The sequence below is a fragment of the Lonchura striata genome, chromosome 8 (assembly GCF_050655825.1).
Source record: "Lonchura striata isolate lonStrDom1 chromosome 8, ASM5065582v1, whole genome shotgun sequence".
NCBI lineage: Eukaryota > Metazoa > Chordata > Aves > Passeriformes > Estrildidae > Lonchura > Lonchura striata.
Window position 1 is genome coordinate 28473214 of NC_140710.1, and position 27315 is coordinate 28500528.

The window sequence follows — 27315 nt, forward strand, 5'->3', positions numbered from 1 at the left end:
ATTCATCTTCTAAAAATCTCAGCTGAGGTGTGCTTTTCCTAAACAGTGAGAAGATCTCTTTCCCTTGCACACACATAGAGTGTGATTGTAGCAGCATCATAAGAGACAAAGCACAGGGAAATAAAATTATCACAGCAGCATGGTGCAAACACAAGGGACAGGTGCCCCTCCCCTACCTGCAGGGTCAGGCTCAGAGGACCCCAAAAAGTGGAGGGTCTTTTGGCATGGGTAGGGCTCCAGCACCCAGCAATAGTGGTGGAGCCCCAGGGAGGTGTGAGCAGCCTGAGCTTCCCCAGCTACATTGTGCCAGCAGCCCTGCACTTGGGATGTGCTGACCTATGGCTGCCTCTCTGCCCTCTCCAGTTCAGGTGCCTTCCCCTCATCCCTATCCACGTCCCACTTTTCCCCCTCCCAGCAGTCACAGTCGTGCAGCCAGTGGTACAGACGGAGTGGAAAACCACTGAAAGCACCCGCTGAAATAAAAATCAATGAGTCGTTTCTGATAATAAACATCCCCAAGCATAGCCCAGCCAACTGCTCTTCCAACACGAATATTCATTCCCCTTCAGCTCCTTCATCCCTTGTACATTGTTTTTCTTTCTGTTTAAGATCTGTAACAAGAACTTGGCAGAAATCAGATACAAGTGGGTCAGGAGGCCCTTGTGGTTTTCAAGGCTTGTTTTCCATAACCCGTTCTATCCTGTAACATATTTTGCACAAATGGCTTGGCAGGAGAGCCACTGAGGGCTCTAATCCATGCAGCAGGCGAGCCACTGAGGGCAGGATGGCAGGCTGGTGCTCATGGCACGGGAAGTCCTGCCTTCTCTTGTGTGTCCCAGCAGTATCCCTGTGAATTGGTGAGCCACCAGGCTTGCCAGGAGCACTATTGACACACAGCAACTTCCTCTGCTCCTCTCTCCCTGTTCTTCTTCTGTTAGCACTGAGATCAGGGTGTAAAAAGGACAAGGCTGAGGAACTCATCATAAATAGATCATAGACATGGATGTTTAGATGGAAGCAAAGACCTGCTGTGATGTGGTGATCTACACCAGCATTTCATCCCTTTCTTCCCTCTTGTCCTTGGACTGTGCCAAGACCTTTCCAGATGGCACTCTGCTGAGACATGAGGTCTCTGAGCAGCAGAGTGCAGAGGGATAATGAAACACATCCTCACCCAGGGGTCCAAAATGCCACATGTTCACTTCTACAGAAGTGTGTCCAAGCCAAATCCTGGCCTGGGAGAGAGAAGCACTTTCAGGCACCGTGAAGGCAAGGACCTGCTCTCCCAGGATGGCCATTGACAGCAGCCTTTGGAGCCTCTGTGCACTGCATCCCCCTTACAGACACCAATCCTGCACAACCTCAGCACAGACTGCTTCAAATGGGCCCAGCTGTTTGCAGGAAACCCATGTCCAAGGGACCCCAGTGTCCTGAAGAACACCTTAAAGCTCCACACCAAGACTGCTGGGAGGTGGTATGGTAGTACCAGTGATGGTCCATGAGCTGAAATGAGACAGCAGGATATCACACCCCTCCAGCCTACCACCTCTTCCCTGAAGTGTTCATTCAGGTACATAGAGAATGGTCTCAAGCAGCAAGCCTCTGTTTCTGTAGTGAGACTTGGAAAGAAGACATTGGGGCTGGAACAGATATTTCTGGAGACCTGAGATGTGGTATAAACAATCTGCATGCTTAGCTGATGAGTGGCTCAGGTTCACCAGCAGGCTCAGAAGGAGTTGGATTTTCTCTATTTTGCTTTCTGTCTGTGTCTGAGGTGATGGGGCAGGTCCATGATGTGTCCAACAAGCCGTGCAACAGGCAAGTACCTCCGAGGGACAGATGCCACAGTTCCAAAGGAGCAGAGGGACGGCTCAGGGGACAGAAACTGGACAATGAAGCATTAAGTCTGTAGGATTTTTTTTTGTCTTCTTCAGGCCACTTGGTCCCAGGTTCCTGTTTCCAAATTTCTAGAGGTCTCTTCCTCTGGGTAGTGCTCACCCTGCTTCCCTCTTTACAATGGGCCAGGTAGACCTTGCTCACTGCTCAAGGTGGCTCAGGGCACAAAAGCATCCCAAAAACTTTCTGAGCATAAGCCAGACCTGTTCCCTCTCTGTCCCTCTCTGTTTTTCAGAGCTGATTTCCTTCTTGTGCCAAAGAGCCTCCAAAAAGAGAGAAGGAAAGTGAATGTGCTTGGGGTGTCAAGGGGGGGAGGAAAAATAAAATAAAAGACATTGCAACAGAAAGAGGGCCAAGAAAAATATTTAATCCAAACAATGAACATTGTCATTTCCTCCCACAGTCTGCATTCCCAGTCAACTTCCCTGGGCAAGCAGGGAGAGCCAAGAATGACCGGGCTCTCTGCCTCACCAGCGTGAATGTGTGTAAAGAAAGGGATGTGTCCTGGGGACACGGTGCTGTAGCATCACTTTAGCCAGCTCCTGTCACATCTGTGGCCTTAAGGACTGACAGTTTTCTGCAGGGGAACAGTGGTTTGGAAGGATGTCGGAGGGATTGGGACAGGGATGGGAGGGGGAATTTTCACGGACCCAAGCTGGGGTGGTGGATGTATTTGGGCTTTAAGTGAACCAGATGTTTAAAAAGGCTTTGGGCACTCTTCAAGTCCTCACAGGGACCTCCCAGAGCTTTTGGAAAGATCTTGCTAGTGACTGAGGTGGAGAGGAAGGGGAGATATCCGGCAGGGAGAAGCTGCCCTGTGCCTCTCCAAGGGCTACTGCAGCCTGCCCATACTTTCCTTTCCCCACACATCCTGCCTGTTCCTCCTTGCTACGGGCAGCACCTTCACCTGGGACACAGCTTCTCTTGCATGCCTAAGATCCCTGCAGCTGCAGCACTCTCCAGCCCTGGGGCAACTCAGGTTCATGTCCTGTGGTTCTGTGAAGCCTGGTTTGGGCTGACATCCCCCTGCCACCAAAGGGATGGGGTTTCCAACTCATCTTCCCACCACTAAGTGACTCATCCGTCCCAGGAGCAGAATTACCGGTGGTGAAGCTGATGCACAAGGCATGAGTCTGAGGGCAGCAGCAGCTTTTCCAGGGCTGGTGCCTGCCCAAATGGTGGGATCCCTGTTTCTCCAGGGCTGCTTTCAAAGGGACAGCTGAGGAGGGCAAAAGCACATGCATCTTTTCAGCCATGTGGTTGAATTAGCATGCAAATGGTCTGAGCTTGATGCCCAGAATACCAATCCCCAAAGGGCAAAACTAAAGGACTGCAAAATTCATGCTGATTGAGAAGCTCCATGAAAGCAAACTATGGACCCTCCTTGGATGGATCAGCAGGGTCACAAAGCCCAGGACCAGTCTGGGAGAAAGCATTTTGCCTCTTAAGGCTGGGCTTGACTCCCTGAGTCTGGAATCCAGCTTTTCAATAGCTGTGTACACATAGAAAAGACAAGCACTTTCCATCTCGGTGGCAGATCAGGGGAGTCTTTCAGCTCCTCAGTTACACAGTTGGCCAGGTGAATGTTGATTTTTTGTTTCTTTTTCCACCTTCCTCCAAAGCATCTGGAATGGGGCATGGCCAAAAGCAAGGTGCTGGGTCTTCAGGTGTGCTCAACCAGAGCAAATCATGCATTCCTGGAAAATAATGTGTATCAAAAACCAGCAATGCAGCACTGAAATATGTTCAGCACTGATGTGATCTGTGATTGAGTCTTCATGACCCACCTTTCCCTCACCTGTTGCACCCTTCGGTGGTCTTTCACATTGAATTATACTGTGTAAGGTGGATCTGAAGAAAAATGCCTGGACCCTGCCTGCCTCACTGACGCCACTGGGGACTCCCTGCTGGGCAGGACAACAGCTCCAGGGATGGAGCCAGCCTGGGGACTCTTCAAGGGCTGTGGAAAAATACTGTGCACAGGCACTGCTCCCTGCGTGACGTCTCCCAGCATCCTTGAGAGAAACTCCACCACTGAGCACTCGGAGATGCTTCTGGCTGGGATGCGCTGGGATCTAACCAGTCCTTTCTCGCATCCTTCCTTCGCCTGCAATATTTTTTCCTCTTTCATTCTTTTTCCCCTTCAATTTTTTTTTTTTTTTTTTGTCTCTTTTCATCTGTGCCTGCTCCCAGCTTTGAGAGGCTGTGTTTTTTTAGCCTATTTAAATTGCCAAGCACTTGATTTGCCGTTACTATTTTTGTGCCGGCAGCGCAGGGCTCCGGCCCGGCAGTGCCAGATGCTGCACCTCCACGTGCTGACACACGCCCCGCTGAAGCTCCTGTCTGAACAAACAAGGAAGATGGATGGCCGAGCGGGAGAGCCGCTGACACAGCCCGTCTCCCTGGCTGCCTCGGTGGCACGCCGCCTGGCCCAGCAGCTCCCCACCACTCAGCGCAGCGTCGAGCGGCTGCTGCAATTACCTTCTTCATTTTTTCCCTGTTTAGAAGAGACATTTCAACCAGCCCACCGCCCCCCTCTACCCACTGGAGGATGCGTATTCTGGCAGCTGAGACCCAGCTGACCATTTCCCTGGATCACATCCATCGCCTTCACGTGGCACAGCTGGGCATTGGTGTTTTCCTTTTTCTTGACAGCATCTTAAAACATCATCAAGTGTTTTTGCGAGTTGCAGATGTGAGCAAAGCGCCTTTTCCCACCACTGGCATTGCTTTCTGTGGAGCCACACGTCTCAAGCACAGGCTGAACAGTCTCTGTATGGGGTCTGCTCTCTCACATCACCTGCCCTTAGTAGATCGCATTGCCTGTGTCCTCCCTTGCCATGATTCCTGCAAGGCCAAAATGAGACTGATGCAGGTACAAGGGCTCCTGTGCCCTCGAGGATAACCAGCACCTTACTGTGTTCTTTTTGCTTGCAAAGACAAATCCATGTGGAGATTCTCAGTAAGGCACAGGAGTCACCATGTTCTCCAAACACTAGGCAAGGAGCAGGGACAGAAATCCCCAAACCGTGTGCCTGGCTCTCCTGAGCCTCAAGTCCAATTAGTCATTTTTTATTTTCCCTTCATGTGTTTTTCCAATGTAATTTGGAGCATGAGTTGTTAAGTTTCCCCAACAAGTGTTGCCATAGGAGCCTGTATTTGTTTAGGGTGGGGTACGGGCTCTGGCTGGGTGAGAGGAGGGGGCAGTTAGCCCCAGTAGGTGTAGTGAGAGACTGGGAGCCTCTCCTTCTCCATCCTGTCCCTGCCTCTGTCCTCCCCCCACCTTGCACGCAAGCTCTGGAAATCATTTCAGACCTGTGCAGCCGGGATGGGCAAACCTCCCCATAATTGTATGGAAACTACCAAAGCGACGGCTGTTGTTTTGCCAGTGAGTCATGACACATGGAGCGAAGCTCAAGGAAAAACTCCACCGCGTGGAAGGCTGCAAATGCAAATCACACCCAGAAGAGCCTTCCCCTGCCAGCGACCCTGGCCAGTCCCAACTGCATCCTGGCACCTGCCAGCCCCAACATCCCTGCCCTGGCTCTCCCAGTGCTCAAAGCTGCTTCGAGTGTACGAAACCTTCTTTGATCATAGTCATTTAAGACCCACCTGATGTTTTTAGTAGAAAAGGAGTGTTTAACACTGTTGCCTTGAAGAAACTGTAGCCTGGTCTCCTCTGGATGTGGTTTGCGACAGCAATGATTGGAGTCAAATCCCTTCTTGTTTCTGTGAGCTACCTAATTCGTCTGTGCCTCAATTTCCCAGCTGTAGGAAGGTGTGCTCTTTCTTCTGCTCTTCCAAAATCTTCCAGGCTAATTTGATTTCTCTGTGGCTGCCTGAATTTGGCCTGTGGCCTGTGCTACTGATAGCAGAGACCAGACTTGGTGGTTTGCCATAATCCCTGCTGCTACTTCCTAAAGTGTTATTAGCATGTGTTGAGCCCGTTTCTGTTCCTTTTGAGTCACAAGGACAAAAAGCCACATGGGTTCTCTGGTTTTGGCATGGTTTTTTCATGTGAATTACTGGTATTATCACCAGGCCCACATGTTGGCTTTGGCACAGTGGGTGCAGGGCTATTGCGGTGCAGTGACATTTTTCAGCAGGCTTTCATTCAGTTTAAGGGTGCTACATGTGAGTGTCCATCATCACAGGCTGAGTCTGGGCATTTTTTGGGATTTTCGCTATTGTTTGGGGCCAACCAGATCCAATTAAATGGGTCAGCTGCTTCCATGAGCAACAGGATAGTCAGGTTTCCACCAAGAGTCCTCTTCAGTCTGGAGAAGAGAAGACTCTGGGAAGACCTTAAACCACCTTCCAGGACTAAAAGGGGCTACACCAGAGTCAGGGATGGACTTTTGGCAAGGGCAGAGAGTGACAGGATAAGGGGTAGTGCCTTTAAACTGAAAGAGGGTGGGTTTAGACCAGGTATTAGGGGAAAATTTTTGACTCTGAGGGTGGTGGGACACAGGCACAGGTTGTCCAGAGCAATTGTGGCTGCCCCATCCCTGGAAATGTCCAAGACCAGATTGGACAGGGTTTGGACACCTGGTCTAGTGGAAGATGTCCCTGCCCATAGCAGGGGTGTTGGAATGAGATGGTCTTTAAGGCTCCTTCCAATCAAAACCATTCAATGATTCCAAGATTCTGATGGAAAACCTCCTGGAGGTCAGCCATGGTTGCTGGGCCAGTAAGTACAATCACAGAGCCTGAAGTGAAAGAAGCATTTCATTACTAATCACTCTATGAAGAAATGGCTTCTCCATCCTGTAGCTAGTTCAGTGGCTGCTTGGCAGTGCTGGTGTAGATCTGTGATAAATAAAGCTTGGCTGCTGACCGTCCCTGACGCCTCCTTGTGAGCGCTTCCCGTGCATGGCGCTGGTGGCAGCCGCTGCACGGGACAGCTCCTCGGCCATCGCTGGCTGCCTCGCAGCCCCAGTTGCTTCTTCTCTGATCAGATGACTCATGTAACTAAACAACAATAAACTGGTTTTCTGAATGGCTGCTCATGCCATTTTAACACTTCTGACACAATTCCACGATCCTCTAGCTGTTGCCCTTGGAACACCAGCTGCTCCATCCACACCAGCTGGGATATCTGGTGCCCTTTGTCTTTGAAGAGGGGGTTGTGTACGGTGGAACTGGGCCTTGCTGAGGACCTGGGACCTCTACCTTTGGGGGCAGCCTTCTGCTTTTGAACAACGTTTCACAAAGCCTTCTTCCTCTGCCTTAGCCCTTCCAAGCAGACGGCTGGTGTGACACCATCAACAACCGGGCGTACTGCCAGTACGACGGCGGGGACTGCTGCTCCTCCACGCTGTCCTCCAGGAAGGTAAGAGAGCACCTCCCGAGGCCTTGGCTGGGATCTATGGATTCAGGGGTGACTGCTAGCTATGTTCTTTGGCTCTGCTGGCTGTGGAACCAAGCCTGCAATGTAATTCTCCCATGAACGGAGAACAAACGCACGATTTTAAACCAAAGCCAGCTGAAGCTGATGGACATCATCGCACTGATTAAGAGCGGGGGTTGGACTCGGGCCAGTGTGATTGAAACCTCAGCCCAGCTTCCACTGAGGTTCATGGGATTTCCTCTTGTTTTGGGAAATGTGTCCCAAAGAAATGACTTCCATAGGACATAGTGCTAGACATGGTGAGTCAGAAGTCACCTTGTGTAATGAGCTGTCTCAGGGGATTTTTGGTATGCTCCACTGGCATCTGCTACAAGTGATGTTTTCCTCCCTCTCTGAAGAGAAAAGGAGGGAAGAATACTACAGAAGGAGCAACTTGGCATTGGGGTTGCACATACCCTTCTTTGTCTCCCATCACAATCTTCCCTCCCACCTAACTTGCTATCCAGCACTCACAGCCCATTCTTCCTAATCATATCCAACAGCAAAACAAATCACAGGGCATGAAATAATTTCTCACTGCAAAAATATGTGAATTTGGATCTTCTCATCTTTGTTGTGGAGCTTGAATCATTTCTCCTTTCATCACGCATACATACACAGAGAAAAGGAAAAATAAAATCCTGGGAAGATCCACTTGAGATAGGAAAGAAGAGGCTTTACACCCAAGTGATGAGTGAAATGCCCACAACAACAATATCATGACATCTCAGAGCAAGGCATGGCCAAAATAAAGGATGGGTTCACAGTAGAAAGTGTGTGTGTGTGGGGGGGTTCAGTCCCATGGCTCTCAGGAGACCCAGACCCAGCTTACATCCCCCACAGGTCCCAGATCTTTCACTCAACAAGCCTCCAGCACATCCCTGTTAAGGCAGATGGAGAAATACAGGGTTTAAACATCAAAAAATCCCCAAAGCACTCCAGCCCTTCCTTTGCTGATCCAGTCTGTGAAAAATCAAATGTTTTCACAGTAAGAAAAACTCCTGGCTCTAAGCCTGGTGTGTATAAAACCTCTGAAAAAAACTGTTTTCTCGGCTCCCATGGCTCATTACCAGGCCACTGTCAAACAGGAGTCAGATGCTCAGTGTATGCCCTCCCTCCTTTCTCTGCTGCCACCAGCTAAGGGGACACAGCCTTGCTCGGTCACCTGCAGTTGTTGTAGAGAAAGCAATGTGAAATGAGCCTCCCCACCTGCACGGGGTGTCTCAAAGCTGCACAGCTTCTGAGTGGCCCTGGATGGACCCACTGCCTGCCCCATGGAAGGCTGTTCCTGCTCATGCAGCCTGGCTTTCCTTTATCCACAATGCACACGGGCGCGGTGCCTACCTTGGCTGTTACGTTGGGCAGTGTGGAGGTCAGCTTTGCAGTTGAGAGCTTGGCTGAGTTCCTCTAAGAGCTGCAGAAAACAAGGCTATGTTATCTTCATGTTTTGCTGGAAGAGTCGGGAGTACTTGACAGGTCCACAGATTCACACATGGATGAAGGGGGCTTTCTAATAGTAAAAAGTAAAACTTTAAAACTAATAGACCAAAGTAAAACTTTAATCTGGAGGTGCCTCACCACTGCCAGGCCTAGTCTGAAGTGTCCCCATCAGGGGACACTTCTTCCCAGGGTTTGACATTTGGGGCACAAGATTCAACCCGACCACTGGCTGCAAAATTTGAAGCACGTTAACGAAAAGGAAAAGGCTAAGAACAGAGCTCAGCCCATTCCTCGGTGAGCGCAGAGCGTGGCAGCGCCAAGGTGAGAGCAGTGCCCACATCGCCCGTCCAGCAGGGAGGACAGAGGGGCACAGGGGTGTCGCAGGCGGAGGCTGAGCTGTCCCTTTGTCCCCCAGGTGATCCCGTTTGCTGCTGACTGCGACCAGGACGAGTGCACGTGCCGCGACCCGGCGGCCGAGGAGAACCAGTAGCGGCGCCGTGAGGGGCCTGTCCGGGTCAGGCAGCGCCGGGGGAGCCGAGGGGCAGCAGCGGGGCCGCGGCGAGGGCAGGAGCGTGAGGGAGAGCCGGCGGGCATGGCGGCACGGCGAGCTCCAGGCCACCCGGAGCCCAGCAGCCAGGGCGTGCGGCCCCCTCCCATCGCTGCTCCCTCCAGCTGGGCCGGGCTCTGGTGCCGCCTCAGCCACAGCCGGGCCAGGGGCCAGCCACGCCGGGAGCCCACGGGCTGCCATGGATGTTCGGTCCTGGCCCGGCTCCTGGGCGTCCGTCTTTGTCACTATTCACCCCTCTCTGCTGTACAGACTTCTTTTAGCAAGGTCGAGGTAGTTGTGATCTCTCTGCAAATATTTAAACTTAATTATATCTATATACATATATATATATAATATATATATATAAATATATATTATATTTTCTTTGCTCTTGATGAAGCTGAGAAAGGATATCCTTTATCACACACCCATGCTGCTGTGAAGTACAAACCATTGGGAAAAGCACAGGTCAGGGCAGGAGGAGCAGGGATTTTCCCCTTCCTTGCTGAGCTGGAAGGAGGACAGAGAGAGAGGTCAAACATCCAGGCCATGCCAGGAGAGAGCTCCCCGGGCAGGGAGGCTCCCACCTCAAGCTGGTTTGGGCATCCGGCACAGACCAAGTTTTGCCCTTGGTATTTGCCAGTGCTTTGCCTTGTTCTTCTTAGGGTGTGGATCTGGATCAGGATCCTGGGGTTGAGAAAAAATGTTATTGTGCCCTTGAATCATCCCAGTGAGCACAACAGATTCCAAGGGTACCACAGGCATCCATCACACATTATTTTAGAGCCCTCTGGGCAGGGTTATGTGTCCATGGGGATCACTGCATGGTCAATAGGGGCAAAGACTCAGCATGCTCCCTCTCTGTCTCACTCCCCCAGCCACTGCACACCCAGCTGGATGTAGAGGCCAAACCAGTGGAGCTGTGTGATGCTTGAATGAAGGTGGTCCTTCTTCTCTTTCCCCCACGTCTGAGCTCCAACTGAGTTGTGTTGTCAGCAGCTCTCAGAGGAGACTAGACCCTGTAATGCCAAAAGGACCAAAAAAAAAAAAAAAAAAAAATAAAACCTGTCAGGAGAATTTGAGAATTATCTTTTCTTATTGAGATTTTCCTTAGTATTAGTATTCCTTATTATGATCTCTGTCCCAGCCCCTGATGCTGGACATACATTTGCTGACTTCCAAGAGGCTCTTGCCCCTGTAGGCACTCAGTGAAAATCTACAGATTCAATTCTGGCCTCAAAGAAGCCCAGCAAGAAACTCTTCTCCCCATAATTGATTCCCAGGAGCTCAGCTTGGACCCAGCCACATAAAGGCAGCAATAGGGAAAGTGCCTGTCTCCAGCTGGGATTATCACTGATGGTTTTGTGCTGTAAAGAGGCAGAGAGAAGGGATAGAAAGAGGAAAGGAGGGCAGAGAAGGGACCACAGAGTAGGAACTCATGGCAGTGTCCCCAGGTGAGCTGCAGGCTGGGAGCAAAGGACTCCAGGCTATGTCCTGCCTGCATGGCCCCTGCTGTTGGAGACAGGCTTCAAGCCAGAGTTTGTCTGGTGAAGGAGTGGTGGAGAGAGGGTGACACGGTGTGGAGAGACCAGGAATTTTCAAGGCATCGTTAAGAACGATGCACCATTGAAAACAATTTCCACTAGCTCTACCCCATCCTATTTTGTCAGGAATTTCCTATGGTTGTGTTTTCCTGGAGGACCCGAGTAGGGGCAGAGGTGCTTGGACATCCTACCAGCATCCAGGCAGGAGATGCCTTGTCCTTCTCCAAGCCCTTTCCTGACCCCGTGTTCCCATCCACCTGGCTTAGGCAGAGATTTGAAGAGAGGTGGGGGACAATGAGCCCCATCTCCTCTTGGGACACTGACATTTTTGTTCTCATCATGCACAAGTGACACCGCCCCAGAATTCACTGTCAGCTGGGCAGATAGCAGCAATATCTTGTCAGATATCCACTTTTCAATTAAAAAACAACCCTCAAGCAACCCAAGGAAATTCAAATGTGGATGTGCAGCTTGGGCAGCCTGTCCTGCTCCACCAGTACAGGAAAGGGGAGATCCAGGGGTCCCAACACAGAAGTGGGGCTCTGGCAGCCCCCCACAGGTGGGGACAGTGGGGATATGGGATGAACATGACACACAGAAGCAGAATTTCAAGCACCCAGCATTTTGCCGTGACAAATCCTTCCTTGCCTGGTGTCAGCATTACCTGGATGCCTATGTGTTTATATACCAAATTTGTATCCTTTTGGCATGAAAATCCTGTTTTTTTCCTCTGCTCACCTGTGTGTGCAGGGAAGGGACTGCACCCCATGGACAGGGGAACTGGGGGGTGGGACAGGAAGTGCTGGCTTGGATGGTAGACATTTGTGCTTCTTATGACCAGACACAGCTTCTACGTACAGAAATATTGTTCTTCTATAGCGACACTGAGCGGTTTTTGTCCCCTTTAGGGTTTTATTCACAATGGAGGCTGCTGCTATTTTTATTTTTTTGTATTTGATAATTATTTTTTATAAAAATCTATGAAAAATAAATAATCTTCTCATCCTCCAACTCTCTTGCCTCCTTGATTCACCCAAAAGGGCCAGGGAGGTGGTTTAGCCGGATATATTCTTCTCTTTCCAAACCACAGACTCTCCCAGAACAGTCAGAGCCCAATTGGAGTTTTCCTTTGGTTTTTGGGGTGTGAGGGGACACTCACCTCCAATGCCACCCCCTAATTCAAGGTTGGCACCCAGGCAGCTTCTGCTGTGCCACCAGCTGCAAGAACACTTTTGCAGAAGGTCTTCTGCTGGTTATGCTACAAACTGGTCACTTTCTATAATTTGTCCACTTAAAATGGAGGGAAATGTGTGTGTGTGTGTGTGTGTGTGTGTGTGTGTTTTCACATCCCTGGGGATGGGGAGCAGAAGGTGGCCCACACTAGAGCCAGAGGACCATGCGGTATCCTGGCAAGAAAGTTAAAACCCAAAACAATTAAGCTGCTTTAATGTTTGGGGTTTTTTGTTTTGTTTTGTTTTGTTTTGTTTTTTTTAAGTGACCAGGTACATTTTGTATCTGTGGTCTGAGAAACACCAAAAATACCTTGCCCTGTGTTTAAACTTCACTCTTCTTCCTCCAGCCATCTCTGATGCATCATGTCTGGTCTTTGCACAGAAACTAGGTCCCAAAGGAGGAACAGCATCTCCTGGTGACATCAAATGTCCTCTCTAGGGCAACACTCCCCAAATCAGGCACTCTGGAGAAGAGCCAACAGCAACCCTTCCAACACACACACATATTACCAAACCCTTCCTAAAAACCTACCAGTGTGCTGGTGGAGCACCCCTTGGTCCACTTCACCCTTTTCTGGGGTGGCTTTCTCCAAACCCACACGGACTGCAAGCCACATGACCCCTGAGAAGATTTTGTGATGAGCCAGCTGTACTGAGATATTGACACAGCAGTTTAGGCTTGTAGCTGCACACCCTGCTGCCACACAGACCTCTCCTCTTCCTCCTCCTCCTCCTCCTCCATCTCACTCTATAGCCACAGCTTACTGTGCAATGAGATGGTGGTTAACTGCATGGAAAATAGCAGAAGGAAAGTATTGGGTGTATTTTTAGCTTATTTTCCTGCAATTTAGCACTGGGAAAAGAAAGAAAAAAAAAAATAAAGTTGTTCCATGAGACTTGATGAAGTCTGGTTTCCTATGGATTCGTGTGCTATAGCCCCTAAATCCCCTCTGTGTCCTCCCAAGTGCCCTGCCTGTCTGCCTGTCTGTCTGCCCAGGCTCTCCCTGGGTCTTCCACCCATCTGGCAGGACAGGTGGCAACACACACCAGGTTTGGCCAGGGACCTGCCCTTGTAAGTGCTGATGGCCTGAGCATTAGACACAACACAGCACTGTGAGTGGCTTTTGGCATCCTTTGCAGATCTCACCTCTGTTCAGGCACTGGCTTTCACATTCTTTGTGGGACATTAATATTCGTGTTGCTTGCTGCTAGTCCTCTTGTCAAAAGTCTGCCAGATGGACCAGGACATTCTCCAGGGGTGATTGACCACCAGACAGCACCAGCACCATCCCGTCCACCTTACATACTAAAAGAATGGCTAAAAGGTGGGTAAAACCCACCTTATATAAAGAAAAAAAAAATAGGGATTTTTTGGGACTCTGCTTCCAAGTTCCCAGTCTCTGTGGAGGTTTGCAAATAAGGGCTGAGAGACCCTTGCTGAGGATGTGTAAATGCAGGTTTTCCCCCAAAAAAGGGATGACTGGAGAAATCTTTACCTTCTCTCATCCAGCAGAGCAGGTGGGCAGGACGAGGCGCAGGACTCGGCTTCATCTGTGTCTGCTGAGTGGTTTGGGACTTGGCTAACCCAGTGGGCAGACAGGCTAATGCTAAACTTGTGTGAAGACTCACCCCAGTTCAAAGGCTGGGACTGTTTCATCTGCAACCAAAGATGACATCAACTGGACCAAAACTATAAACAAACACTCCAGTTTGCCAGAGCCAGGGATTACTAACAGCTCCGTTTAATAGTCAGTTAAATTATCATCTGGAGTTTTACATAGTGGTACAATGATTTTTGTTGCTGTTGTTTAAAACCTTTTATTTTATTCTTTTTTTTTTTAAGTAATCCAGAAGGGCTTTGTATTTCTTGCCACATGGCTATCTCACCCTAAAGCACCCTACTTTCAATCTACAGTAGTAAAACGTCACATTAGAGTTTTAATAGAACATCAAGGAACATGAATTGTAGCCATCTTTGTAAAGAAAAGGACCAAACTGTCTTTATATGTTAAATAACTCCACGACAAGGAAAAGGTAGTAATGCTATTACAGGGGTACGGACGCAGCAAAGAAAAGTTAACGACCCAGAGGTTCATCTCAGGTGAATGATTGCTCATTAATCCAGAAATAAAACAAAAAGAAAGGGTGGGGGTGGCGGGTGAAGGAGGTGGCAGAAATGGTTGGAAAGCAGTTCTCCTGTTGCTGGCAGCTTGGGAAGAACCAGGAGTCCAAGAGAGAAAATTTGTGCAGGCCCAACAGCAGGACCCTGCAGCAGATGTGGATGGTGTCAGCTCTGCAGGGAATCACAGAGACATAGAATGGATTAGGTTGGAAGGGACCTTAATGATCATTTGGGACCAACCCTGCTGCCGTGGACAAGGACACCTTCCACTAGACCAGGGCACACCTATTTTGGATGAGCAAACCCCACACAACACATCTCACCAAGGCCAGGTCTACAGCCAAAGTGGCATGGTGGCTGCTGGCATTTGCCTGAGATGGACTTGTGGGGTAGCTGAGAGACTTGGGCAAGAAAATCCAAGCTTGGGCAAGGTTCTGCCTTGCAAAGCCAGAGTGAGGAGACCAAGAAGGAAAGGCAGGGTCACCATGAAAATGGCCCCACAGACGTGCCAGGCTGCCAGGCCCTGCCATCACAGCAGCTGCAGGGGCACCATAGCGGGCAAATCAGCAGAGCACAGCCCTGCCAGCAGCCTGCACAGTCTGTCACAGGGTGAGGATGCTGAGCCCCATCCAGCTGTGCAAGGGTGCTGCCAAAGGACTTTGGAGGGGTGGCTTTCCCCTCACTCTCCAAAGCCCAGCCCGTGGAGAAGCCAGACCCAGGAAGCAGAGCCTGGCCCAGCCTGTTGATGATGCTGCAGGGCTTTGGTTGCCCATGCAAGAGCTTTGAAGTGTCAGCACAGAAACAGAACAGAAATATCTGCAGAGCCTCAGCATAAATCTTGGGGCCAGATGAAAAAGTAACCTAGGCAGGTGTGAATGCATGGGGTGTCCAGGGTTTTCCTGGCAGTGGCACAGCAAGTGGCTGGCAGACAGCACTGCTCCTGTCCTTGCTGCTGCACCTAGTAAGCAATAAAAGAGAGGAGTCTGCTACCCAAAGGAAAACAGTCTGCATTTCACATAAAGGCCATGTACACGGTATTACTTGGCGAGAAACCAGCTGGTGTCTGGGCCAGAGCAGCCTTCGTTCCAACATCCCTTTGAGGTATTGAGCAGAGGTGCCCTTTGCCCATGGCTGGATGGCTGCCTGGCTGGAAGTTAAGTTGTCTCAGCATCTGCTGGGATAAGCAAAAGGATAAACAGAAGTGTCTTGGGCAAGAGTGTCACTAAAAGGAAAAGGAGTGATGACTCAGTACAGATCACCTGCCCATCTCTACCTGTGCGTGGAGGTGGCACTGGTCTCACTCTGAGCCCTAAGCCCTTGGCAGCATCAGGCACATCAAAATATAAGGACAAACACATAAAAAAAAGCCAGAAGGATCCAGGAGACTTCCTTCTTGCACAGAGCAAATGTTTGTCTGATGACCCCTGCTAGACACACATTACAGCAATGACACAGGGATGTCCAGGTCATACTGACTGATGGTGGCTGCCCTCAGCAGCTCCCCAGTCCAGGCCAGCTGCCCCTGGAGAGATGTCTGCCCATGAGAAGGAGAGAGCAAAGCACTGTGTGGTCCTGCAGGAAGATACTGAACTGTTGTTGAGAAAATATGGTGATGCAGCGCTGTCAGCAGTGACGGGGTGCAGAGCACAGCCGCCTCCTTCTCAGCACCACACAAATATTCAAGCCATGTCCTTGGCAGGTAGGAGGAGGAATGAGGCAAAAAATCATATGAGACAGGCTGAAGACTGTTCCTGCCAAGACTGAAAAATAAAAAGGAAATTTGTCTCCGGAGGCATTGTAAAAATCCCACTGTAGGGCTCTGGTCTTGTCTAGATCAAAGGTGCACAGCTGGCAAGTCCAGAGGTGCCTCCTCTGCAAACCAGGCAGGAAGCTGAAGCTAAAAGGAACCTGTTTTCTGCCTTCACCATCATTAGCAGTGACAGGGATTTGGAGAATTGTTTGCTCCGAACCAAATCCAGTGTCCCAGTACAACCCCAGCTCTCTGGCTTAAAAAAAAAAAAAAATACCAGAGGAGGAGGAAGATGTGAGCCTGAAGTTGGGCAAGCAACACCCCCAGAAGCCTGTCCTCCATGGCCCCTCTGGGACCAGAACCTTCAGCACCATCCTGCACCACGGCATTGGGGTACCCTGCATCCCTCTCCCCTCACCACACAGAGCCTAGGCTATACCACAGTGCAGGTCTCTGCTGCAGAACATCCTGTCTGTGTCATCTGGCTGCTGCTCTCCCAGATGAGTTCTCCTCAGCAGCAGCTTGATGTTGCTTCTAAGATTTTATTATGGTGGGTTAAAAAAAAAGTTAATAAAAAGGATTTTGAAGTTGACTTCCTAGGAATGTGGTCCCTCAAGAAGAAAGCTCACGATGTCCAGCTGACTACTGGCCCTGAGGCCAAGCTGCTTTTGTTCTGGAGGTCTCTGCATCTTGGAGCACATGTGGGTTTTAGCCATGGCAGAAGAACCTGAGGACATGGGATCACAATGCCCCTGCCTTTTCTCCCCAGCTGATGGCACCACGCCAGCTCTGCCCATCAACAGCACCATTGCTCTCTCAGGTCTCACCCAGACCTCATTACAATTGCAAAAATCCCCATCCCAACCCTGCTGGCCTCCCAGTGGTTGATTAGCTCAGCCATAACCATAAGCATTTCAACCTGACCTGCATGCCCTGCCTCCATTTGTGCCTGCATCACCTGCTCTCCCATCCTGGCTGTGTCACCATGTTTCTCCCACAGCTGGTGTCACCCACCTTTGGAGACAGTCCCCACAGCCAGGGCAGGGATGGGGCAGGAGAAGAGGGCCGTGCCCTCCCAGCCTGCCTCCTCCACCAATGCTGAGGAACCTCTTGGCAAAATGAATAAAACAAAACCAAGAAAACTGGGTCCCACAAGACTTCTAACTAGAAAGGCTTTTGGCCAAGTTGAAGAAGAAACTAATACTGAGTCAGTCCTGCACAGAGCAGCCGGTTTTGCTCCCCAGTCCAAATTCTCGCCTCCAGAAACATCAGTGACACCCTCCCCCCTCCATGGGTCCACGTGTAAAACCCTCAGAAATGCCCATGGGAAGGCCAGCCTGAGAGCAGGTGCCCAGAACCCTCAGTAGTCCTTGTCACCATAGTCATTGTAAAGGACACTCAGCGTCTGCTCCTCGCACGTCTTCCTGAGGTCCCGGCTGAGCTCCGACCAGTCGAGCCCATAGGGCTTGATCTCACTGTAGCGGCAGGCCAGGAACTTGAGGGACGAGCGCTGCAGGCTGATCTTGGGCTCCTGCAGGAGGCCATTGCACCAGCTGCTGAGGTCCCCCAGCTGCGAGAGGATGAGGCCAGCCTTCCTGCAGCGAGGGCGGGCGAGGGGAGATGCCAGGGGGGCGATGGACAGCGAGGGGTGGCAGCAGTGATGGAGACACCACGGAGAGGATGGCGGGAAGGGCGGGAGGAATGTATGAGGAGAGAAAAGTAAAGACAGTTAAGGACACCACGGGAGCTCCTTGAGGGAGAAGAGATTATGCAAGAGCAGCTGTGAGGAGCTGCCAGGACAAGGAGGGGTGGCGGGGCTGTGGGGACACACCTTCAAAAGGCAGCACTGCGGTCTAAATCCATATGAGAACAGCTTCTACCTGGGGCAGAAATGCCCATGTCACCATGGCAGTGCTGGACCTGATGCACTGGCCTTGGGACCCACACTTCCCTGTCCTGTCCCCTCTTCTTCTTCCACCTTGTACCGCTCACCCAACAAGGCCAGGTTTGCTGAGAGTTATTAAGGAGACAGTCACAGGTGCAGCTGTGAAACCCCCAGCACCCCTGGGGTGACCATCACCAAGGACTCACGTGGCACCACCAGTCACTGTTGCAGCTGCTGGATCCCAGATATAACAGGATGGGAAACAGAGCCAATAGCACTGTAGGCAGTGGGGATAAAAGCTAAGAAGTGTCAGGTATGACATATATGGCCAGCTCAGAACAGTGTCACCATGTGTGTTCTCTCCATTAGATGCATGTGCTGCATATTCAGGAGCTATGCTGGTCACTCACGGCTTGGTGTAGGAATCACAGAATCATGGAATGGTTTGCTTGGAAGGGACCTGAAAGATCATTTTGTTCCACTCCCTTGTCCCATGGCAGGGACATCTTGCCCTTGACCAAGTTGCTCCAACTCCCAACCTGGCCTTGAACATTTCCAGGAATAGGGCATGCTGAACTTCTCCAGTGCCAGAAATACACAGTATTGTGAGCAGGATACCACTGAGGAGGAGGGAGTTTTAAGAAAAAAAAAAATCCAAACCAGAATGTCATGTCTGGCTTGTGAGGGTCTGTATGGAAGGTTGATGGTGAGATAAAAATTATGATCTGCACAGGATGCAATGTCACAAGACATAAGTACAGTAAATGACACTCCTGCTGCATCACTCACAGTATTTAGTAACAGCTTAAGAAATGTGTCCTGCAGGACACCATGCAAACCAGAAGGGATACACTGGGGCATACATCAAACACATCCAAAAAGCTCTGAGAGAGCAGGGGATGTGGCAGAGCTCCCTGGTTCTTTGCAAGTGCAATTTGCATGTTCCAGTTGTGGAGAACAAGATGAGGAAAGGCAAATAACTGCAGCAGCAGCTTGTAAAGAGCCACAAAACAACCAAGAAAGCTTTGAGAGAATGTCAGGTGACAGAGGCAGAGGAGGTCCAGGATGAATCCATCTCCTGCAACAGACATCCAGCACATCCAGGGCATCATAGCCTCAGTGCAGGCTTGTCCTGGTTGTGAGGAAATGCTAAATCACCAGCCTCTTTTATTGGATAAGATATTGGAAGAGCACAGAGGATCATGGCCAAACATGATCTAAGTTGTGTTCTCTTCTTTTCAAAATTGTCCTCTTAAAATTGTGCTTCTAATGTTTTTATCAGGAAAATCAGTTTGTACAGATAAAACACATTGTGTTCATTTTAAATTTGTCTCACACTTTGGGTGATCTCCAGGGAATGTGGCCACTGTGGAGGATTCAAATGAAGCATCTTGAAGGTATCTCATGTGCCTGGAAACCCAGACCAAAGTTTAAGTGTCTGATGAGCTGAGAGAAGTTTCCTACCCAGTTGCAAGGTCAGTTGGTGGGTTAGAATAGTCAGGGAAAAGAAGATACATCCCCTCACTAGCTTTAGCTCAGCATCTGCTCAGCCCAGAACAGGCAGTAGTCACAAATCATGATTCTGAAGGAAAAAATCCCATTCTTACTTAGATAAGCAGGGTGGGCTGGTGTGACAGCTCCAGGATAGGTGTACCAACCATGACGAAACATCCACTGCCTCTCCACACCTCCCTGCAGGCCAGGCACACCATGAGAGAGCTGCTTGAAGAGGAATTAATTTACCCTAAGTCCAGTCAGAGCCAGCCTTGGCTTTCCTAGAGAGAAAACCTTGGATGTGACTGCAGCTCCAAGGGCCCAATCTGGAGGCACTGAAAGGTTGTCCAGCTCTGCAGCCACATGACAAGTGCCACCCCAGAGCTCATGTCCAGGGCATGCCAGAGAGGCAAAGGTGGTTAGCATGGTGTTGGCTCTGGAGACAGCCACCCGAGCTGGCCAGCCATGAGGAAATAGCCAAGCTCTCACTTGTCTTGGTGTCTGCATCTGACACCTCAGCAAGGTGCCACGAGTGCCTCTCTTCCTCCAGCATTACAGGCACCCTCACAGGAATGCCTGATATGATCCCACAGATTTTGGCTCAAAGCCCATAGGCACCATCAGACTTCACTAGGCTTTGCACCAAATCCAGCTTCCACTTACTGCTTGCTTTTTTCTCTATTTGCTTTCCTTGTGTGAAGACCAGGACTCTCTGCATCCCTTCTTGGACTGTGAGGGAGCAATTTGCTTTCCTAGCCTCAGACAAGTTATCTGGGCACTCACAACAAGTTATGCTTCTTCTGTCCAGCAGCCAGCACTGCCAAGAAAGGAGCTGAGTGTGCCACAAATGAGCAGAGTAGGAGGTGCCCTGGACGTGTGGAGGAGGAGGGACATGGTAGAGGCAGTCGCGTGGGTCCGCATCCATGACTTCAAAGGAGCATCAGTAACTGTCAAACAAACACTGTCTGCTGGCTAAATAATGTCATCTGCAAGTGATTTGTCCTGTCACCACCAGTCTGGGTGCTTCGCCCTCGCAGACGATCAAACAGGAGGTCTGCTTTCCAAGATTTGTCATCACCAGAGCCCGCTGCAGCTGCCTAAATGCCTCTTTCCAAGCGGTGCGAGCTGCAAACACTTCATCAGCGACTTGCGTCATCCTATCCTGAGCGCTCCAGCATTTCCAGAGGGTGCAATTAACCCTCTGGCTCGTAGATTCACACAGAAAATGCCATCATTTGGGTAACTCAGCGGCATTTCTGGCTGCTCCATGGCAATGCCTCTGCCTCGTGGGGCTGGAGGAGGCAGCTTCCACCCCCTGTTCTGGCTGGTCCTGGGTCTCCTCACTGGGGCAGAGCAGCAGCGGCAACACTCAGCCTCAGTGGAGGCAGCGGCTCTGTGACGACTCCAGTCTGTCATGTAAGGAATTTTATGAGCTCCTCATGCAAAGCACCACAACAGATGTGCAAACTGGGGCTGGATTTCACATCTGGAAGTGGAGACAGAGCAGCATCACCACAGCTGGGATCAAGGCAAAGGTGAGACTCATGTCCAAGCCTGCTGATCCCATTCAGTGTTGGGGAATGAGGCAACCCTGGGCAGAGGAGCTGCTGGGAGCCTCTGCCCTAAAAAGACTCCATGTGCTGCATTATTCCTACTGAGCTTTGAGGTTGTGCCTCAAAGAGCTCACATTTCTTAGGACATAAATGGAAAAAGGAAAAGACAAGAGACCCCTCTAAGGAGACCCCTCCAGGGCATGGAGGGCCTCCTTAGAGTTTCCCACCAAAGCTGTACCAGGAGACAAGTCCAATGCACTAAGGCACAAGCTACTTGCTGAGTCTGACTGCCTAGCAGAGGTTTGGAGGACAGAGTACATGGAGAATCTCCTATCCTCAGCTAGAAGTACACAAGTGATCGCCTGGAGAAGCAGAGCTGGAAGACAGACAGTGGTGAGACCAGCAAGAGGAGGTGTGGGGCATGGTGTAAGGCAGAGGCCATGAATTTCATACACAGGAGCTCTTGTTGATGTGCATTTGAAAGTAATCCTGATTTCCAGATGAGAATACAGCTCTGGTTGTTTGGAGGCCACATGGCATGAAACACCACTGCAGCACACGCAATCTCTCAGCCCAGCTCGCTAAACTGACTGGAAATATCTGCATTACTGGGAAACCACGCAGACTAAAGCAGATGTTGAAGGACATGGGCAGAAGGGAACATCTGGCTACCTCCACAAGCCTGGGACATTCTCAGGCAGCTGGAGGGGCTTCAGTGACCTGGAGAAGCCTAAAGAGAAGACATGGTGCTTACTCTGGCACAAGACAGGAAGAGCTCAGGACAACGTCCTCCAAAACCTGCTGTGGCAGCTCAGCACAGCCTGGGCACCAAAAACACTCATATCATGTTACCCCCCACAACCACAACCACAGATGTGGATCAAAAGTGATGAAATGCACAGTTCAGACCTAAAGTCAGTCCTGCTGGGGACCACAAGCTGACAGAGTTCAGAAGACAGAGGTGCATTCAGCTCAAGCCAAAGCCCAGGAAAAGGCAGAAAGCAGAATCTGATCTCCATCCCTGGAAGGTGTGTTATTTTTCCAAGACCTTCTGACTTTCTGCCTGTGGCAGCTATAAAGGAAAAAAGAAAATCCCATCCCTTTGCCACTCTGCACAACATGAACACGTGAGACCAAACTCTAGAGACAGGATAGGGCTGATGGGATGGACAGCAGTGTTGGGCTGACAACAGTCAACCACTTTCCACCTTGTCCTGTGCTAATGGTCTTTGCACATGCACAGCAACCAGCAAAATAGAAACCCCACTGTGACACTCTAAGGCCTACCATCCATCATCATATCATGAGATTTGCTGAAGAGATGCCTTCCTGGTGACCACTACCCATGAGGGACAAGCCTGCTGGTGGGCAGGCCTGCTGCTTAGCCAGCTCAGCTCCCGAGCCTACCTGGGCCCCAGCTCATCCTCACAGCGCCAGGTGAACTCCCCAAAGCTCTCGTAGTGCTGGTTGTAGTGGTAGAGGACTCGGTGCAGGCTGGGGGAGCCCAGGTCCAGCAGGGTGTTGTAGGCTGTCTGCTGCTCCTTGCCGCTCGTGTAGCCGTTGAAGAGGTTGTAGATCTTGTCTGCTATTTCTAGGCACAAGGACAGGGGGTGTTCAGTGAGGGGCAAGGAAAGGCATGAATAAAGCCTGTCAGGGCTAAAGCTCAGTTCGAGGGAAACCAGGACCAGAACCAAGATTTGTCCACTGAGTTATGATTTACATCACATCAGGACAAGGTCCCAGCAGACTAGATGGCATTCCCTGGACTCAGTCCAGGTTAGCTTCCCACAGTTGGTCTAATTAAGAAAAGAAATGGGTGATGCCATCAGGTAGTGTTAGTGAAACAGCATTTATTCACTTTGGCTTTCAGAGAGGACTGTGCCTCCTGCAACCACCCATCTCAGCCCTCCACACCATGTGGCAGCTCCTGGGCCACTATGGGTGAAGGAGATGTTACAGCCAGGACACAAGACATGTATGGGAACATGCTGGAAGGGGGAACTCCCTCTGGTCCCAAGCATCACAGTCCAGCAGCTCCCTCCATCTCACCTTGAGCTTTCACATCATCCACCACAGGGCAGGGTGTCTTGACCGTCACATCACTTGACCTGGAACGTCTTCCTGTGTTGTCAACTCCCCAGAGCGTGAACCTGGATGAGAAGGGGGAAAAAACAAAGCTTTGGGCTCCTGAGGCTGCGTGGAAACACAGTCAGGATGTCAGCACTGCCACAGGAACTCACATGTAGGTGGTGTCGGGCTCCAAGCAGCGGATGATGAGGGAGATGGTGGAGGAGAGTCTGTCAGGCACTTGGGCTGGCATGGCACAGGGGGACTTGGCACCAGAGATGATGTCATCCACAAAGCTCAGCACCGTCTCTAGGGAGAGAGGGGAGGATGTGCCACTGGTGATGGCACAGGTGTCCCTGGGGCTGTGGAGAGCCTGTGCCTGCTGCCACACTGCCTGGTGCCAAGGGAGACCAAGGCTAATGCATGAAGTTTGTATAAAGCTGGACCCACTGCTTTCCCAAGAAGTTCATCCCTAGGGTATGGAGCTGCCCCTTTCTGCAGCATGGTGGGCAGGAGAAGGGCTGCTCTCTCTTCCACAGGGTATTTGATTTCCTACAGCATCCCCTTGCAAAGACAAAGACAGAGGCTCTCTTCTAACATCTCCATCCCACTCTCCCTAGAGAACCAGTGGAGTCCCCACTCACCTGTCTCCACCTTGGAGTGGTCCATTCTGTCGGTGACCTTCTCTTGACGGAGGAGGTAGTCCACAATCTGCACCCCAATGGGGGGCTCCGAGTGGTCCCACTCCAGTACCACCAGTGTGCTGCTGGGCTCGTGTACAGTGGAGAGACGCAGGCTGGGGGACAGTTTTTGCATTACTCTCTCACAACAAAAGGGATTCAAAGCCATTAACTCACAGGAGACAGCAACCTCAGGAGAGAAATTACTCTCCCTCCCTTTCCCCTCCTGGCTCTGGGCATGTTGGTCTAAAGGACTCATTCCCTAGGCTTGCTTTACCAGGATGGATCCACAACCAGCTCCTCAGTCCTCAGCTGAACTCAGAAAAGACACTGCAACTCTGTACTCTCAATTCCCAGGTCACCCATCCGTTTGCAAACCTGTCCCATGAAGGCACACAGCCCCACCACACTGTTGGCCACCGCCACCTCTTCACAGACCCATCACACCAAAAAAGCCAGGCTGGGCACCTACATTGGGTGTGGGAGAGGTGCACAGGTGGGCAGCCCATCAGCCCCGAAGGCACTGGAGTCACAGCGGCACCAGTCCTCGATGACATCCCCACTGCCCGAGCACCACAGCAAGCTCATGGTGGCCTCCTGCAGGAGCTGGGAGAGAGGAGAAGGGCTTGAGCATCGGGCAGATATGCTCCCATCCCACCACCACTTGTGCCAGTGTTCATCCATCCCCTGGTGGGTTCAGCACAATCCAGCCAGCCTGGAGAGCAGGGCTGGCCGACGCACAAGGGCTGCCACAGCTGGACGTGATGCTGTCTGGGCAAGCTGCCTTCAAATGCAGCCACAATGCAGTCCTGCCACCCCTCCTGCCCACTCCACCACCCCCAGCGCGTGGCTCCTCACCCGCTGGGTCTGGTTGTTGGTGACCAGCTCGTAGAGGGGGGCTGCTTTGGTGACCTCCAGCAGGATGGGCTCGGCTGGCACGTCGGGGCCGGAGGCGCCGTGGCAGAGCGGGCAGGAGGAGGGGCAGCGCCCGCGGCTCTGGCACTCCATGCGGACGCCGGCTGCCACGCGCTTGGTGCCAGACTCCGAGAGGCTGGCGATGTACTCGGGGAACGTCAGCACCTTGGGGTCCCGCTCCCGCTCCTCCGACTCGTCTGAGGGGGAGTTGCCTGGAGAAGGGGGCAAAAAGCAACACCAGCGTGGGCTCCAAGCCATTGGTAGTGGATACATGAGGGCGTGAGACCTCTGCCTTCCACCCAGACAGAGGCAGTGTTGGCAAAGAGCCCCCTGGATCTTTTTGCTCTGTAGGGATTAAATACTTACTGGTCTTCAGAGGAGGAATCAGGACTAAAAAGCCCACCGTGGCCTCTGTGATTGCAGGTCCTCTGGTCGCCCCGTGCCTCAGTTTCCCTAGCCCCATCCCTACACCTGGACTGGGACAATGCATCCTGCCAGCAGGTCCCCACGAGAGGGAGCCTCCTTCATGTGGCTGGAGATTCCTGGAGGACCTGCCTGGGCACCCTCACATCACACTGACTCTCCAGAAAAGACCCCTGCCAAACCACTCTCCTGCAAAAGCCCCCCTGGCTCTAAATAGCAGGAAATATGTTGGCATAAGAGGAACAGTCCTTGCACAGAAGTCAAAAAGGTAAAATCTGCTCATCACTGCTGTGCCCTGGGTAACATCACTCTGCCATGGTGAGCCTTGCCACGAAGGGGAACAGTGCTTTTCACACAAAATCCCTGCCAAAGGATGTCCCTGAATTTATACAGCAGAAAGAGGGGCCTAGAGGGGCCATTGAAGATGGTTGGTGAGGTTGGAGGAAGCTGAAGGATAACCAGGCAAAGCCTCACCCCCAGGGCAGGCTCAGACCATCGTTAGTGGTGACTTGATACGGGCTGGCTGCTGCAGGGAGCCACCATGGACCACATCCATGACTCAATAGGAAAATCTCCCTATAGCAAGGATTTGTGGAGAAATGAAAGCACTAGCCCATCTTTGAGACTCCTGCAAAGAAAACAAGGCTGTTAAAACCTGGGATACAAAAGTGTTGCTCTGCGCCCCCAGGAAGCTGGAGATGGATCACTTTAGGCTGGCTGAGAATTGCAGCTTAGCAGGCACTGAGGAAAAGCAGAGGAGCCAGGGAATGATTTGTCTCTTGCAATTTCTCAATCGATATCCAGCCCCTGACGTTTGCAAACAAAAAGCAAAGGAAGGAAAGTGGCAGGTGCCAGAGTGAAACCTAAATGTGATACTGTGGGTGGAAAAAGGCTGCCAGACCTGAAAAGCCTCCAAGCACGAAAATCAAAGAGGAGGAAATTGCAGGAGAAAAAAAGAAGTAGTTGCAATCAGAAGGTGCTACATCTGGAGACAGCCTACAGCCAAACAGCACGAGGTCTGTACTTTCCAGGTGGGCTTGTGAAGAAGTCCAGGCTCTGGGAGACCTGAGCCCACAGGATCCAGACTCAGGCTTTGAAAGAAGCCCTTCCCACACAAGAGCCCTGGAGATATAATAAATATCTCAGTGGCTAGGACACAGCAAGAGCAGCAGCATAGGCTGGTGCCAAATTATGAAGCTTCATGATGGAAATGATGTGTCCGTTGTGGCGCCTGTGAACTCCAAGCTCACACTGTCTGCACCTGGGAATTCCTGGGCAGGAGCAGCAAACCAATTTTATCTAAAAAGCAGCAGCTCTGTTCAGCATTCCCCATGCCCAGGCCTGGGAGCTGGCTCTTGTTTGCTGCCCAAGCCTGGATGCTGCAACCCACCACCCCCAGCGCAGCAGAAAAACGCCTGCAGGCAGCTTTGCAAGAGATCCCATAATCATAGAATCTGAGAATAGTTTGGAATGGGGGGGACAATAACGACCATCTCATTCCAGTCTCCTGCATGGGCAGGGACGCCCTCCCCTAGACCAAGCTGCCAGAGTCCTGAGGACAGATGGCAGCAGGCAGGAGTTAGGCTGCCTCAGCTTTTGTAAAGCTGCCATTGAAAGCGGGCACGACCTCTTCCACTGGGGATCCACCACAGCTCCCTGCAGCCAGGGCACTGCAGGGCATGCAGCAGTGCCAGATGCCCTGTGCACCACGATGAACCTCCCAGCTCCTGACTGGTTCCCAGGCATTAAAAGCATTCTCCCCAGGAGAAGGGAACACATTGGAAGGAGAAAATTCTGGCTGTGGGATGCAAGTGGAAGAGAGTAGATATGGCAGAGACAAAATGAAGGAAAGAATAAGATTAAAGACAACAGTTAAGTCCAGCATGTGGCAGGATGGCTCGGTGGGATGGGTGCACTTGTCTTTCCCTGGGACTGTGGCTATTGATCTTTCTTTTTGACCTAGACCAGTGTCTGCTGCAACCCATGGGAATCCTTTGGCTGGCTTCAGAGGGTGTGAGAGCAGGGTGTGGGATGATGACCTGGGACGCAGTCCTGACACAGGCTGGGCACCCTCCAAAATGCCAAAAGCAAACCTGCTTCCCACTCCCACGGGGTGGCTGTGAGTACCCTCCCCAAGGATAAGCTCCTACCTTTGCTGATGTCCTCATACTCCAGCCAGAGCTGCCGCTGGACCTGCCTGTTGGGATACCAGATGGAGCAGGACTCCTCAAAGCCGTACACTGCCTCTTGGATGTAGTGGTTGCCAAACTGGTCCAGCAGCGCCACAAAATCTCCACGGGAGGTGGCTCCATCCAGAGAGTGGAGTGCATTGCTGAAGGCTGGGAAAGAGATGGCAAGATGAGGTGGGTTCAGTTCCC

At 51.3% G+C, this 27315-nt stretch overlaps 2 protein-coding genes across 11 annotated transcripts in view; one reads left to right on the forward strand and one right to left on the reverse strand.

Annotated features, from left to right (window-relative positions):
• The window catches only part of PAPPA2 (pappalysin 2), a 93759-nt gene extending 79555 nt beyond the window's left edge, over positions 1 to 14204 (forward strand). For 2 of the 4 annotated variants that reach the window (XM_085586655.1, XM_077785293.2), the window contains exons 21-22: positions 7130 to 7228; positions 9141 to 14204. In XM_085586655.1, the coding sequence (XP_085442781.1) occupies positions 7130 to 7228; positions 9141 to 9215 (174 nt within the window). In that variant the 3' untranslated portion in view covers positions 9216 to 14204. Of the gene's footprint in view, positions 1 to 7129 lie in introns of all 4 variants that reach the window. The other 2 variants (XM_085586654.1, XM_085586653.1) reach the window with 1 other exon arrangement.
• The window catches only part of ASTN1 (astrotactin 1), a 68423-nt gene continuing 43350 nt past the window's right edge, over positions 2243 to 27315 (reverse strand). For 3 of the 7 annotated variants that reach the window (XM_021545972.3, XM_021545973.4, XM_085586658.1), the window contains exons 16-23: positions 27088 to 27276; positions 24458 to 24726; positions 24072 to 24205; positions 23564 to 23715; positions 23093 to 23228; positions 22902 to 23002; positions 22260 to 22443; positions 13769 to 17515 (exon numbers count right to left, since the gene is read on the reverse strand). In XM_021545972.3, coding sequence (XP_021401647.1) covers positions 17281 to 17515; positions 22260 to 22443; positions 22902 to 23002; positions 23093 to 23228; positions 23564 to 23715; positions 24072 to 24205; positions 24458 to 24726; positions 27088 to 27276 — 1400 coding nt within the window. In that variant the 3' untranslated portion in view covers positions 13769 to 17280. Of the gene's footprint in view, positions 3594 to 8629; positions 10292 to 12580; positions 13706 to 13768; positions 17516 to 22259; positions 22444 to 22901; positions 23003 to 23092; positions 23229 to 23563; positions 23716 to 24071; positions 24206 to 24457; positions 24727 to 27087; positions 27277 to 27315 lie in introns of those variants that run through there. The other 4 variants (XR_014957123.1, XR_014957122.1, XR_014957121.1 and 1 more) reach the window with 4 other exon arrangements.